At 55.0% G+C, this 15,647-nt stretch overlaps 1 protein-coding gene across 2 annotated transcripts in view; it reads left to right on the forward strand.

The window, feature by feature from the left end:
- The first annotated feature begins 325 nt into the window (after positions 1 to 325).
- AXL (AXL receptor tyrosine kinase) overlaps positions 326 to 15,647 on the forward strand; it is a 28,941-nt gene continuing 13,619 nt past the window's right edge. The window contains exons 1-11 of one of the 2 annotated variants that reach the window (XM_058529383.1): positions 326 to 683; positions 1,814 to 2,036; positions 2,351 to 2,451; positions 3,036 to 3,212; positions 8,330 to 8,410; positions 8,543 to 8,658; positions 12,239 to 12,449; positions 12,758 to 12,897; positions 13,575 to 13,725; positions 13,938 to 13,964; positions 15,425 to 15,557. In XM_058529383.1, the coding sequence (XP_058385366.1) occupies positions 620 to 683; positions 1,814 to 2,036; positions 2,351 to 2,451; positions 3,036 to 3,212; positions 8,330 to 8,410; positions 8,543 to 8,658; positions 12,239 to 12,449; positions 12,758 to 12,897; positions 13,575 to 13,725; positions 13,938 to 13,964; positions 15,425 to 15,557 (1,424 nt within the window). In that variant the 5' untranslated portion in view covers positions 326 to 619. The remainder of the gene's footprint in view (positions 684 to 1,813; positions 2,037 to 2,350; positions 2,452 to 3,035; positions 3,213 to 8,329; positions 8,411 to 8,542; positions 8,659 to 12,238; positions 12,450 to 12,757; positions 12,898 to 13,574; positions 13,726 to 13,937; positions 13,965 to 15,424; positions 15,558 to 15,647) is intronic. The other variant, XM_058529381.1, reaches the window with a different exon arrangement.

Here is a 15,647-nt window from a genome sequence, read left to right on the forward strand (position 1 = left end):
TGTGTGTGTGTGTGTGTGTCCTTGTCCAGGGAGCTGTGAGCGTGAGGGGGAGTGCCTGGCTGGGGCTGGGCTGGGGGTGGAGGCAGGGGAGGGGGGTGTCACACAGGCTGAGAGGGGAGTGGAGTTCTGGAGGAATGTTTACCAGACACGAGAGAGCCCAGAGGGACAGCGCCCAGAGCCGAGTTAGCGAGACGCACAGCTCCCCCCATCACTGGCCCAGGATTAGGGGCGCAGCCACCAGGGGCCCCTTCCCCCTCCTCAGCCTCTCTCCAGGGCCCCTTTAAGACAGGGCTGGTCCTCTCCTCTCTGAGTTAACCCCTCGCAGTCCAGGTGGCCCCCTAGGCTCCCTCCGGCCCGGTGGGCGGAGGCAGCGGGGGAGCCAGGGGCGGAGAAAGGGTTGCCCGAAGTCTGGGAGGGAGAGAAGGAGGCAAGGGAGCGGGGAAGGCGGCCGCTGAGCAGAGCTGGCGAGGGGCCCCCGCCGTGCCAGGCGGGCAGTGCCAAATCCGGGGAGCCCAGAGCTGGGGGGAGGGCCGGGGACAGCCCGGCCCTGCCCCCACCCCCTCGGGGTGCTCAGAAACTTCTGAGGAAAGTTTGGCATCGATTGCGCGGTGCCCCGAGGATGGGCAGGGTTCTGCTGGCCTGGTGCTTGGTGCTGTGTTGCTGGGGGTGCGTGACCCCCGAGGGTGAGTGATGGGGGGCTTGTGGGGCAGGACGGCCCATGGAGGGGCTGGGGCCGGAGGGAGCGGAGGGGGGATGGATGGCAGGTGCTGGGGGGTGAGCCCCAGGCTGCTCATGGAGTTTCCTTGAGACAACAGAGAGGGAGACAGGGAGACACAGAGACAAACCCAAGAGGCCAAGGGAGAGAAAGGGACTCTGAGAGAGGAACACAAGGACAAGAAACAGAAACTGGAAGGGTCAGAGATGGAAGGAGATGGACACAGAGAGAGACAGACAGACAGGAGAAGCTGAGGGCCTTGGGGAGAGGGGCTGAGCTGGGGGCTTCCCCCGGAAGGAATCTTCCAGAAAGGAACACTAAATCAGGCAGCGGGATGAAGAGGGCTCTGGAGCCCTAGGGGAAAACCCTCGTCACTGTCGTCCCCCGCTTGTCCCTGCCCCACAACTGTCTGTCTGCTCCGTCTCAGGGGAGGGCGTCTCTCGCACCAGCTCTACCATCTCTGTGGGTCTCCATTTCTCTCTCTCTGTCTCTGTCTTCATCTCTCCCCGTTCTCTAGGTGTCTCTGTTGATGTCTCTCTCTCTGTCTCTGTCTGTTTCCCTCTGTGTGTCTCTCCTCACACTTTTTTACCTCTCGGGGGTGTCTCTCTCTTTATCTCTCATCCTCTGTCTCTCTCCAGGTCTCTGTTCCTCTGTCTCTGACTCCCCATGCCCAACTTTCTCTGGCTTCTCTCCCTGTCTCTCTTCTGTTTCTTTCTCTCTCCTCTCCCTCCCCAGCCCCTGTTTTTCCCCACCATCCACCAGCCTGATCTGTCAAGTCTCTAGAGACCCTAAGGGAGGGCAGCAGGGGCAAGGGCTGGCCCGCTGGGCAGTCCAGGGCGTGGGAGGCTGCCAGGACCTGGGCCTACTTCCCAACGGACGAAAGATGAAGGCGGAGGCCGGACCCCAGTCCCCTGGGAAGGCTCCCAGCCTCCCATCAAAGCCTCCGCCCGCCACCCTCCACTGAGGTCACTCTACAACTATGTGGGCCTGAGGGCCTGGCGGGGTCCTGGCAGCCGGTAGGCAGCCCGGGAGGGATGGAACTGAGGAGTCGGAGGGAAGTGGGGTTTCCTAAGCTGACTCTTCCCCATCTCCCCGTAGGCACACAGGCGGAGGCGGACCCCTTTGTGGGGAGCCCGGGAAACATCACCGGTGCCCGGGGACTTATGGGGGCCCTTCGGTGTGAGCTCCAGGTTCAGGGGGAGCCCCCTGAGGTGACCTGGCTTCGCGATGGACAGGTCCTAGAGCTGGCGGACAGCACTCAGACCCAGGTGCCCCTGGGCGAAGACGGGCAGGACGACTGGAAAGTGGTCAGCCAACTCAGGTGCCCAGCTTCTCCTGACCAGCCACAACCCGATCCCTGTCCCCCCACCTCCGTCACATGGTGGGTGAAGAGTCATGGGCAGGAACCCCACCTGGGTTGGAACCCCAGCATGGTCACTCTGCAGCTGTGTGGCTTTGCGCATGTGACGTAACCCTGGGTTTCACTTTCCTCTTCTGTAAAATGAGTTAATAATAGTACCCACTTCTTAGCTCTTAGGAGTTTCCAGTCCAGACCCCCCTCTCTCAGCTCTGATGACCCCCTCCCAGTGTCCAGCTCTGACCCGAACCTCTCTATCCCTCCTCTTGCCCTGTCAGACTCTCATCCCTGCAGCTCTCGGATGCAGGATGGTACCAGTGTGCGGTGGTCCTGCGAGGAAAGACCTTCATGTCCCAGCCTGGTTATGTTGGGCTGGAGGGTGAGCCCTGGGCTCAGAGGTCCTCGGAGGGCAGGAATCCTGAGGGTCAGAGGGTGCTAGAGGATTCAGGGTGTCCCCTGAGGACATATAGCCTACGAATATCAGAGATCTTGGGGGGTCAGGAAGCTGGGGAGTCCATAAATTATTGAGGACAGGCCTGTGCAGGATTGTATGTCCTGGGGGAGAAGACATCTTGGGGGTTGTCAGATATCCTGGGGTCAGACATGGTAGGGTAGGACATTCTGGGATCAGATAAGGCATCAGAGGCACGCCTTAACCCTCTCCCCCATCCCGGGGGCCTCACTCTCCTCATTGGTAAAATGGGATGAGGAGTCAGACATTCTGGAAAAGAGATATGAGGGGCTCAGATGACCTGGGGATCAGACATTGGTGGTGAGAATCAGATATTAGGATAAGGTGCCTTGGGGGTAGAGGCCTGAGGGGTCAGACATCTAAAGGAAGTTCAGGTGTCCTGAGACATCAGACATAGGAGTCCAAGACCCTGCAACCTGCAACATCCTAGTGGTGAGTCAGACCCACTGGGGGCTCAGAGGGACCCCAGCCTCTACCACCAACACCCCCAGGCCTGCCTTACTTCCTGGAGGAGCCTGAGGACAGGACCGTGACTGCCAACACCCCTTTCAACCTGAGCTGCCGGGCCCAGGGACCCCCAGAACCCGTGGACCTCCTCTGGCTCCAGGATGCTGTCTCCCTGGCTCCAGCCACAGGCCAGGCCCCCCAGTACATGCTGCGTATTCCAGGTGAGTCCGGGCAAGTGGCCGGCTCAGTGCAGAGGGCCAGGCAGGATGGAAGTGGGGAGCAAGGGAGCGCTCATGCCTCTGTGTGAGTGTCTGCCTGTTCCTCTCTGTCTGTCTCTCTCTGTCCCTGTGTCTCCCTCTCTGTTTTCTCTTTGTCTCTGAGTCTCTCTGTCTCTGCATCTCTGTCTCTATTTCCTCTTTTCTCTCTGTCTCTCTGTTCTCCATCTCTCTCTGTTTCTCTGTGTGTGTGTCTGTCTCTCTGCTCTTTCTCCCTCCATTCACGCCAGACTCTCTGAATAGAATTCTTTGTCCTGGGTTTTCTCTGAGCTGTTCCACGGCCCAAGTGTGTGTGGGCCTGCTGCCCCTTTGTCAGCCCTTGACCCCAAGCAGGGCACCGGAATCAACTGTGCCTCCTCTCCCCCACCTGCCCACCTCTAGACCTGAAGAGCCCCACAGGACGGACAGAGCTGAAAGCAGAGAGAGGGGGAAAAAGTGGGAAACAGAGAAAGACAGTTACAGAGAGAGAGAACAAAAGTCACAGGAAGGCACAGACCACAGAGGTAACCCAAGATGGAGAGACAGGACAGGGAGGTCTGAGTGACAGGACCTTGGGGTGACCATCCCCTTCCACACCACACAGATGGGGCAGGACTTGGCTTGGAGTCACACAGCAGTCAGAGGCAGAGCTGGGGGACCCTGGGCACAGGGGGTTCCCCTCACTGAGGAAGGAGAGACAGGAACACAGACGGGGGAGGCTCAGTCAGAGGGAGGCTGCCGGACCTGGAGGGCCTTGGCTTCCGGCACCCCCAACCTGTTGCCTCCCTCTGCTAGAGTGGGGAGAGGACTCCTGATGGGGGTCTCCCAGGGTAGAGGGAGGTGCTCACATTCCCAGCATTCCGGGGGCCCTGAGTGTTCGAGGAAGCGGTGGTGATCATGCCAGCCCCCAGAGGGGTGACTCAGGCCGGTGGCTCTGGAGTCTGAGTCAGCCTGGCAGGACCCTGGAGAGGGAGAGGGAGAAGGGGCTGGTTCCCTCACCCTATCCGAGGAAGAAAGAGAAATGGTGGGGGGGCACAGGTGTGAGAGGGTCTGCATGTGTACCAGTGTGTAACGGAGCTGTCAGAGAGGGGTCTGTGTGTGTATCTCAGTGTGTGTGTGTGTGTGTGTGATCTGGGTATGTATCCACGTCCCTCTGGACCTGTGTCTCAGTGCATCAGTCAGCATCAACCTCTTTGTATGAGGGTGTGCCTTAGCAAGGGCCAGCTTCTGTGGATGTCTCAGTGTGTGTGTATGTGTGTGTGTGTGTGTGTGTGTGTGTGAATTGGTGTGTCTGTCCCATTGTGTGTTTGGGTCTTTACAGTATGTCTCTCAAAGTTTCTCAGGGGCTGTCAGTGTGCATGTGTGTGTGTGTGTCACTAAGTATACCAGCGTCAGCCTGGTGTCTGTCCTTCTTTGTGTTTGTGTGTTCGCAGCTGTGACTCACTGTGTAAGGGTGGAGTGTGTATGTGTGTGGGGAGCGACGGCAGAGTGAAGGACGACAGTGTGTTCTGTGGCTACTATACATACCTCTCTGTATAGAAGTGACAATGTCAGCTCACAGGTGTGCACCTACAGGTATGAGTGTGTCTTGGTGTGAGCTTCTGTTTCCTTCGGAGTCCCGATGTGTCACTGGAAAACTTGGTGTGTTTCTACTGACTTTGGCTGTCTGTGTGTATATATATCTGTGTGCACGGATATCTCTGTGGTGTCTGTGTGTATGTCACATGGTGAGCGTCTTGGTATATGACTCTGTCACATGGAACCCTGTATCCGTGTGTGTGTGTGTGATTCACAGCAGGCAGTAACAACACCCTTCTGCTTCTGTCTGGTCTCCTGATATATCAGCCCTGCCCCAATTGCCTCTTGTGAATGAACCTGGGATGCTTACCAGCCACTGTGTATATGCGTGTCTATGCCACCTATGTGCACGCAGCAGCATCTCCACACTTGTGTGTCTGTAGCAGTCCTGCATGTTTACATAAGTGTGTGTTTTTTTATCAGTCTGAATTTCAGTGAATGTGTCTGAAGGAACCTGAGTGTGTCCAGCTACGTTTTGGAGGCTCGGCTGTGTTTCTATGTGAGCAAGTCAACATAAACCTTATTCATGTCCCGGTGTGTATTGTTGTCTGCTTCAACCTCAGTGTATGTCTGTCACTTGGTGAGTGTATCTCAACAGGCAGGGCGATTTGTGTGTCTATCAGCTTCAGCCTAGGTGTCAACTGTGTTGCTGGCTGTTTGTAGTCAATGTGTGCACGTTTGATTGTGTGCTTCTGTGTGTGTTTCTGTGTATGTGCGCCGTCAGCCCCTGTGTGTATACATGTAAGTCACAGAGTGTGTATTTGTGTCACTGCATATTTGCAACAGCATGGGCCCTGTGTGTAGCTTAGCTTAGCCAGTGCTACGTTGTCTGTTTTTGTGCCATAATGGCCCCTGTGTGTTGAGTGTGATTCATTGTGTGTGTTGGGGGGGGCTGCTGTGTCAAGGAATTTTGTCCGTTTGTGTGTCTGTCCCTTGATCTGACTCAGGGCGTGCCCCTCTCTCCTTCCAGCCCTCTTCTTCCCTCGGAAAAAGCGCAAGGGGGGAGGGTAGGGAGCGCAGGGAGGGGGGGACAGTACATCTGGAAAGCACATCTGGAGTGGGCCCCGGAGGGAGAGCCCCCTGGAGGGGAGGGGGTCCCAGGCCCCTTGGTCCCTGCTCTCCCCTCCCTCAAGGTGCGGGCGCGGGGGTCTGGGAAGGGGGATGCTGGGCCGCGCCCCCCGGGCCAGCCGGAAGTGCGGGAGGGGGAGGGGGCGCCCTGGTGACTCATGCGGGGGCAGGAATGCTGCGGTCGGAACAGGACCCGGCTCCAGAGCCCCCTCCCGCCCCAGGGCTCCTCCGGCGGCGGGCAGCGGCAGCTCCCGCGCGGTGACCCTGGCGGGCCCCCACGTGCCAGGTGGCAGGAGGGGACCCGGGCTCCCCGCCCCTCCGGCAGCCCGCCCGGGGCTGTCCCGTCCCTCCCCCGGGCCGGCCGCGGGGGCTGCGGGCCGGGCACCTGACCTTGGCTGGGAACCGCCGCCTGGGCAGCGAGCTGCGGAGCTTCCCTGCCCACCCCCTTCCGGCCTCGGCCGCCTTTCCTTCATTCCGCTCCCTCTGCCGACTGAGAAAAGGAAACTTTGTGTCTGCGGGGAGATGGTGGGAACACAGGCACACACGGCAGGACAAACACACAAGCGTACAACATCCTCAGACACGCACCAAGCCACAAACACCGCACGGAAACACAGACAGAACTACAGTCACGCATGTAGACTTAAGACTTGGTGCTTCTCACATCCTGTCACTCAGATGTTGTGTATGTGTGCATGTGTCTATGTTCCTGTGTGTGTGAATCTGTGGATGTTTAGTTGTGTAGTTGTGTATCTCTCTGTGTGTCAGTGTGTTTGCCTCTGTACTTGTATGTGACTTTGTGTGCGTGTGTGTGTGTGTGTCTGCCTGTGTTCCCACCACAACCACACTGGGGAGGGGAGGCAACCCACCCCCAGACACTCAAATACAGTATTCAAGACACGTACGTTAACTCACTCACGCACGGAATTACACATGCTCGTGTTGCTCCAGCTACACTCAGAAACTCTCATAAGTACACAAATGTATACACATAAATTCACTCACTGATTCAACAAACATTTATGGAGCACCTGCTCTGTGCCAGGCCATCTTAGGCCCGGAGGCTACAGCAGGGGACGAAACAGACAGAAACTCCTGCCCTCCTGGTGCTGACGTGTTAGTGGAGTTGACGTACAGGGACCAAGATACGCAGGTTATATGTGGAGTATTTTGTGATGAGAAGAGCCAAAGAGAAAAAGAAAAGCAGGAAGTGGCCAGATCTGGAGGGAGGTCAGGGAAAGAGTGACTGGGAAGGTGGATCTGAGTAACAAATGTGAAGCAGGGTGGGAGGGAGCCCTGTGGACATCTGTGGGAAGGCTGTTCCAAGCAGAGGGGACAGATGTGCAAAGTTCTGAGGGGGAAACGTGCTTGAGCCTGCGTTCCAGAAACACCAGGAGGCCAGTGCGGCTAGAACAGAGTGAGCAGTCAGGGAGCGAGCCAGTGAGTGAGGGGGAGAGGGGTTCGTAGGAGCTGAGCTCATGAATGAACAAACACCTCGGGGCCGGCCTGGTGGCGCAAGCGGTTAAGTGCGCGCGCTCCGCTGTGGCGGCCCGGGGTTCGCTGGTTCGGATCCCGGGCGCGCACCGACGCACTGCTTGGTAAGCCCTGCTGTGGCGGCGTCCCATATAAAGTGGAGGAAGATAGGCACCGATGTTAGCCCAGGGCCGTCTTCCTCAGCAAAAAAGGAGGAGGATTGGCGGATGTTAGCTCAGGGCTGATCTCCTCACAAAAAAAAGAAAAAAAAAAAAAAAATGAACAAACACCTCTACATTGACACACACCTGGGGGGCCTGTTACACACACCAGGTGTGTCTGTTAGGTGTATATGCCTCTACGTGTGTCTGTGTGGCTCAGCGTGACTGTGTTTGTGCATGTATGTGTGTGTGTCTGTGTGTCTTTGTGTGAGTGTGCATGTCTGTGTATGTGTCTTGTGTGTCTAGGTATGAGTGTGTTTCTGTATGTGTGTGTGTTTGTGTGTCTATGTGCATAATTATGTGTGTTGTGTATGTGTCTAGTGTGTCTATGTATATGTGTTTCTGTGGGGATATGTAACTGTGTGTGTCTATGTATGTGTGTGTGAGTATGTATGTGTGCCTCTATCTGTGCATAAGTGTGTGTGAGGGTGTGTGTGCCTGTGTGTGTATGTGTGAGTGTGCGTCTATGTGTATGTGTCTATATCTGTGCGTGTGTGTGTGTCTGCATGTATGTGTGTCTATGTGGTGGGGCGTTAGGGCTGAGCCACAGCCTGTCCTTGTGTATGGGGATGGAGGTCTGTGTCCCCAATGCATTGCTTCCCCTTCCTCAGCCCTCCCTTCAAGCAGGTGCCCATGTGAGCTGGAAGGACCCTGTCAGATGGGACATGGTAGGGAGCGGCCTGGCATGGCCCGGGAACCTCTCCCCTCTCTGACACTGGGCCCCTTCTTCATATGACTCCTCAGGCCTGAACAAGACGTCTTCCTTCTCCTGTGAAGCCCATAATGCCAAGGGGGTCACCACATCCCGCACAGCCACCATCAAAGGTGACAGGAAAGGGAGCTGGGTGTCAGTGGGTGTGGGGCTTGGGTCAAAGGTCAGAGCTGGGGTAGAGGGCAAGGTGGGGAGCTTTGGGCAAAGGTCGCCCAGGGTCAATCCCTCCCCTCATCTGTCCACAGTGCTCCCCCAGCGCCCCCGCGACCTCCACCTGGTTTCCAGCCAGCCCACAGAGCTGGAGGTGGCTTGGACGCCAGGCCTGAGTGGCATCTACCCCCTCACCCACTGCACCGTGCAGGTGAGACCTCAGATTTTTCTCACCTCAGTCTCAGCCCTCCTTCTACCCATATCCACAAGCCCCCATCCTCTCCCTGGGAAATCAGCCCTTCTCAGCCACTCGTGTGTTGAGAGGCAGTAGAGCCTCAGGTTAAGCCAGATGTCCTGGGTTCAGATCCTGGCTCCCCCAGCTGCTCGCTTCATGAGCTTGGGCAGGTGACTTAACCTCTCTGGGGCTCAGTTCTCTCATCTACAAAATGGACACAATAGTAGTACCTACCTGATAGGCTTGTTGTGAAAATTCAATGAGGGAATACAAGAAACAAACTTAAAATACTATCTGGAACGTAGATAACGCTTAATAAACTACAGTCACGTGCCGCCTAACGATGTTTCAGTCAACAATGGGTTGCATATATGACAGTGGTCCCATGAGATTAGTACCATAGAGCCTAGTGTGTAGTAGGCTATACCATCTAGGTTTGTGTAAGCACACTCTGTGATGTTCACAAAACAATGAAGTCGCCTAACAATGCATTTCTCAGAATGTATCCCCACCATTAAGCGACGCATGACTGGACCAGCTGTTTTGATTTTGTTTAGTGTTAGTAATATTGACACTAGCCAGAATGGGAGCCCTGAGACAGCAGGGCCCAGAGCCACCTCTGTCACCACTGGGTACCCACGGCCCTGTGCTTCTCTCCTCCCAGCCCTGAGCACTCTGGGTTGTCACTGTCTGGGAGTGAGTCTGTCTCCCACTGGATTGTGAGCTCTGGGAGGGCGGGCCGGGCTGTCCCAGTCACCCTGGGTCCCCATGATTGCCCAGTGCAGGGCCAGATGGACTAGGGAATGTTTGCTGGAACAATCCCTGACAACTGCGATAAGCTAGACCCAGCCTTCTGCACCCAAGTTGCTCCTACTCCAGAATAAGAAAAACAAATAAACCAACACAGATCTCTGAAAACGAGGTCCAATTCTGGCCTGAAGTTCTGAGATTTAGAAGTTGGGGCGAGGGCGGCACAGCACCTGTGATTGGAGAGGACAATAGCTAATAATGACCAACTTTTATTGAGTGTCAACTATGTGTTGGGCCTTGTGTTATGGCTTGTCACTCCCTTGTGTGTTTGTGAAGTAATGGGTCCACCCGTTTCCCAGATGAAGAAACCAAGGCTCAGAGGAGTTAAGCAACTTGCCCAAGGTCCAGCCAGGGAGTGGCAGAGGTGGGATTCGAACCCTTGTCTCACTAAACCCCAACGGTACTCCTTACCTCCTTAGAGCCAACGCTTGATTAAACAGGAGTCGTCTTTCTTATGATTACATGTGCTAGACACAACCTCATTCACTTGTTATTTTAACTCGAGAAGGTAGCAGCTGTTAATCTTCCTGTTTTCAAGGTAAGGAACTGAGGCCCAGAGGGGGTAAGTGACCTGCCCTCCCTCCCAGCTAAAAAGGATAAAACTGATTTAATCCCAGAGGCTGGGCCGATTTGGGAGACCTCAAATGCCAGGTCAGGCATCAGCTGTGCCCCTAACCCACGTCCGTCCAGTGTCCGCAGGAAAGCAGAAGTGCGTCCTCTTCCCCTCCGGGTCTCACTTCCTGCTCGGTGTGAGTTGGGACTGAAGGGTTCTAACCGGAAGGTCACAGCCATCCTAGGAAAAAGAGAAGTGGGAGTGGGCACAAGGAGGCTGACTGTCTGCACCCACGTCCCCTTTGTCCCAACAGAGGTTCCCCTTCCCGTCTGTCACTGTGGGTCAGAGAGCAGGCATGGGGATAGCCTCCCCCCATCGTGCTACCTACCATCTGCCCACCTCCTCCCTAGGCCTCGTGGTGTAGCATCTCCCCACATGGGGCCTGTGTGACTTTGGGCAAGCTTGGTACATAGTTGGCACTCAAGAAATGTTAGCTGTTGATATGATGTGCAAACCAGTTTAAATGCACTGTGTCATTAAACCTCGCACCCTGCCAGGTAGGGCCTCTTGCATGCCCATTTTCCAGAGACAGCAACTGAGACGCAGAGAAGTTAAGACACTCACTCTAGGTCACACAGCAAATAATATCCAAGCCAGGACTTGGACCCAAGAAATCTGGCTTCAGAGCCCACACATTTAAGCAATAAACTTCCCAACACGTTGTGTGGCGGTGTGGTTGGGTCTCCTGGTTGCTCCCTAGGGTGAAGGCAGGACTCCTGAGTGTATGGCTGTGAGCTGTGTGGCTGTGGTGGGTTTGTGGTTCTGGACGGCATGACTGTACAGATGTATTTCCCAGCTGTGGCCTTGCCACCCTGATCATGCCTTTCCCAGGGATCAGGTGGGTGTGCCAGTCTGTGCCACAGTGCGGGGTATACAGAGTTTGGCACTTGTGGCCAGGCAACCTCAGACACACACAAAATAATAATGACAAACACTCAATATGCACTGGCATTCTTCTGAACACTTACGGGCATCAATTCAGTCAACCCTGTTGATATCCCATTTTACAGAGGAGGAAACTGAGGCACAGAGCTAGGGAATGGTAGAGGCTGGATTTGAACCCCAGATCCAGCATCCATGCTCTTCAGCACTAAGCTGCACTGCCTCTCTGGACGGAAGAGAAGTATTGTTACTATTACTGATGCTCTTAAATGGATATTCTTGCTGTAAGTAGGTTAAAGGTTTGAAGACAGGAATGGGGTTCAGGTTGAGTGACAAGCGGTGACCTTGGGCGAGAGATTCCATCTCTCCAAGCCTCGGTGTCTTCATCTGGATAATAGGGATAAACACAGTACCCACGATGCAGGGCTGAGGTGAGGGTCAGATGAGTTCAGATTTGCAAAGGGTTTTTCTCTTTTTATTAAGATATACATAATGTGGGGGGCCAGCCCCGTGGCATAGTGGTTAAGTTTGGTGTGCTCTGCTTCAGCGGCCCAGGTTCACGGGTTTGGATCCTGGGCACGGACCTACACCACTCATCAGCCATGCTGTGGCAGCGACCCACATACAAAGTAGAGGAAGACTGGCACAGATGTTAGCTCAAGGCGCATCTTCCTCAAGCAAAAAGAGGAAGATTGGCAATGGATGTTAGCTCAGGGTGAATCCTCCTCACCAAAAAAAAGAAAAAAAAAACATATACATAATGTGCATCATCTTTGGTGTACACCTAGATTGTTTAACACGCGGATTCATCCATGTAACCATCCTCCAAATCAAGATGCAGACCCTTCCCAGCCCCCAGAGATGCCCACTCTTCTGACTTCTCCTGTAGGACATAGCTTTTGCCTGTGGTTGAACAGCATTGTTATCATTGTTGTTGATGCTGACTACCTGCCATGCACTGTGCAGCCGCCCCATTTTCCAGATGAGGAAACTGAGGCTCAGGGAGGGAAAGTCTTGCGAGAGGTGGCTTTTGCCAGTGACGACAGAGCCACATCGTGCAGCTGGGTGGTCTCCTCGTTTTGCAAATGCAGGTGCCTATGTTGTACTGGCATGGAGCTGCGACACACATACATACACAGACCCCTCCTTGCAAAATTGCGTAGTCACACTAGGATCACCGCCATCGAGAGTTGTGTGACCGTGTGTGATTATGTGGCCATCCTGTCCTGATGCCTCCTTCCCTCTTCTCAGGCTGTGCTGTCAGACGATGGGGTGGGCATCTGGCTGGGACAGCCAGACCCCCCAGAGGAGCCCCTCACCTTGCAAGCATCTGTTCCCCCTCACCGACTTCGGCTGGGCAGCCTCCATCCTCACACCCCTTATCACATCCGGGTGGCGTGTGCCAGTAGCCAGGGCCCCTCACCTTGGACCCACTGGCTTCCCGTGGAGACGTCAGAGGGAGGTAAGAAGGGGCTGGTGGCGGAGTTTGAGGGGAGATGTCACGTGCTGCCCCACTGGCCCTTGCTCACATCAGTACCACCCCCAGGATCTCCTCTCACTCATTTACCCTTGTGGCCTCAATCTCCTTCCCGTCCAGTCCCCAACTCCTCAACACAGACCACTGGCATCTCTCCCTGTGCTTCCGCTCACGGGAGGCCTGCACGAGTGCCCACGCGCATGCCCTTTGCACCCTGCCGCCACTTCCTGGGAACAGGGGAGGGGGTCAGGAAGTGGTGGGGGTGCCAGCTCCTCCTCTTCCCTGTCCTCCAGTGCCCCTGGGCCCCCCCGAGAACGTTAGCGCCATGCGGAATGGGAGCCAAGCCCTCGTGCGTTGGCAGGAGCCGAGGGCGCCCCTGCAGGGCACCTTGTTAGGGTACCGGCTGGCCTACCGAGGCCAGGACACCCCCGAGGTGGGTGCTGCTGGCCAGGTTGGGATGGAGTGGCTGGGGAGGAGGGAGATGGGGAGGAGGAGATGACAGGGCAGATGTGGACAGTTGTGCAGGTCAAGTAGTACGCAATCATACTATGCCTAGGAGAGCACATTCTGGGGAGGTTAAAGAGGTCCAGGGGAGGCTATTTATGAATCATTGTAAAAGGCGTTTCAGTAGACTTACATATTGACTATGACGATTTTACAGCAGATAGTTGTACAGCATCTTGAGGAAGGCGTGCCTTTTCCTAATCTGCACAACGGTACTCTCTGAGCAAGCAGCACCCCTGTGGTGGAGAGATGCGGAGGGAGAGAGGATGGGGAGTTCTAAGGGGATGGAGAGATGAGGGTGAAAAGATGAGAATTCAGCTCTTCAGCAAAAGTACCATGTGCCATGCACTGTGCTGGGACTTGAGGACACGGCAGTGAGTGAGACAAAGTCCCAGTCCTGCTGGAGCTGACACTTCAGTGGGCACAGAAATGGAGAATGGAGAGGGAAGGCTGGGGCATCGGAGATGAAGGGTAGGAGGAGGTAGGGGATGAGGGGCTGGAGGTGAGGAGAGGGCTCTGAGAAAGATGGAGAGTTGAGGCCGAGACTGAAGGCTTAAGAGTTAGGGGACTGGGGCTCTACCCTCATCTCACGTCTGGACATCCTAGGTGCTAATGGACGTAGGGCTAAAGCGAGAGGTGACCCTGGAGCTGCGGGGGGATGGGACTGTGCCCAACCTGACGGTGTGTGTGGCAGCCTACACCGCCGCTGGGGATGGACCCTGGAGCCTCCCTGTGCTCCTGGAGCCCTGGCGCCCAGGTAACTCCAAAGCTGTGCTCAGCCCCCTTCAGCCTATCCACAAGGACCTTGTCTGTCCAGATGCCCTGACTTGCTCCGTGTACCTTTCAGTGTTACCCCAGTTTAGGCTCTGTTTCTACCCAGAACCTTACGGAGAGCCTCACTCCCTCCCCCGTGTCACACCAGTCTTGTCCTCTCTGAGCGTGTCCTCCCTCTGTCCTTTCTCCTCACAGGGCAAGGACAGCCAATCCACCAGCTGGGTAAGGGCTTTCACACCCCCTCCACTCCCTCCCTTTCCTCAGTGCCCAGTGGAGACCCCATCACCACACACATACTCTTTGTACATCCCTTTTGTGTTTCTCAAAGTCATCACTCTAATCCTCTACTTCTTGGGATTGTGTGGTCCTTGATGGAGGTGTCTGGAATGGCATTGTAGGTACTCAGTGAATGGTAGATGGATGGATAGATGGACGGATGGACGGATGGATGGATGATTGGATGGATGGATAGATGGACAGATGGATGGATGGATGGATGGATAGATGGATGGACGGATGGATGGATGGGTAGATGGGTGGATGAATGAATGACTGGGTGGGTAGATGGATGGATGGATGGATGGACGGATGGACGGACGTACAGATGAGTTATCTGCCTCACATCCATCCCTCTTCAATATTTCTCCAACACACATTGTATCCTCCTAGCACTATTACAGCCCACCTCTTGTAACTCAACCCATTATCCTTAAATATTCCTCACATGCCTTCCTACATTTCTTTGCATACCCTTTCCACACTAATCCCACCCTCCTTTCACGTTCATCCCATTATAATCCTTCTTTCTTCTAATTCATTCCCACCCTTTTTGCACACCCTTTCCATTCATCCCATGCTCCTCATCTGCCCTTCCCACGTCTTCTACATGCTCACTGCACACTCCTCTCACACTGAAGTTACATCCTTACAAATCACTGCTCACTCCTTGTATCTAAAAGTCCTTGAATACTCCTCACTCACATACCCCAAACTCCTCCAACACCCATCCAACACTCTGTACACACTCCTTTGCACACCAAGCCCCTTTGCACATTTATTTCATCTCATTCCTTGCTTTATGAAAACCCCTTTCTAGTCATCACACACTCCTCAAAAATATTCCGTGGCCATTTGTCCCACAAGCCTCACTCTCCTTGCATATTCATTGCACACGCCTCAAACACTTGTCCTACACTGCATGCACTCTCTCCCCTACTCACCTGTTTTTCCACACCCAAGTCTGCCCTCCTTGCACAATCCTCATACATATCATACACACCTATACCACGTGAGATTTCCTCACACCCATCCCATGCTCATCCAGCCCTCCTTGCATTCTCATAAATCATTCCACATAAGTCTCTCACTCCCATCCCACACTCCTTCCACACTCATTGTACACTCCTCAAGTGTCGATCCCACTCTTAACTCACCTCACCCATCCATCCCACTCTTAACTCACTTCACCCCTCCCACGAGTTTCATGCTCCTACTTTAATGCACACTTATATCATATCCATTGCATGCCTTGCCCAGCCCAGTCTCCTTGGTTATGTGAATGCATCTATCACATGCTCATCCAATATGTCCATGTCTGCCTCCCTCCAGCATCACTCCCTTGGGTCCCAGGGGGCTGGATCCAGGGCCTCAGCCATGACTTGTCCCCCATACCCCCCTGACAGTGAGTGAACCCCCAGCCCCTGCCTTCTCGTGGCCCTGGTGGTATGTGCTGCTGGGAGCAGTTGTGGCCGCTGCCTGTGTCCTCATCTTGGCCCTGTTCCTCGTCCACCGGCGGAAGAAGGAGACCCGCTATGGGTGAGTTGTAACTATGTGGGTAGGGAGGCTAAGGTGGACTGGGATGAAGAGGTTGGGGGCGGGGGAACCATGAGGAGGCTGGTGCAGGAG

This window comes from Diceros bicornis, chromosome 34 (assembly GCF_020826845.1).
Source record: "Diceros bicornis minor isolate mBicDic1 chromosome 34, mDicBic1.mat.cur, whole genome shotgun sequence".
NCBI lineage: Eukaryota > Metazoa > Chordata > Mammalia > Perissodactyla > Rhinocerotidae > Diceros > Diceros bicornis.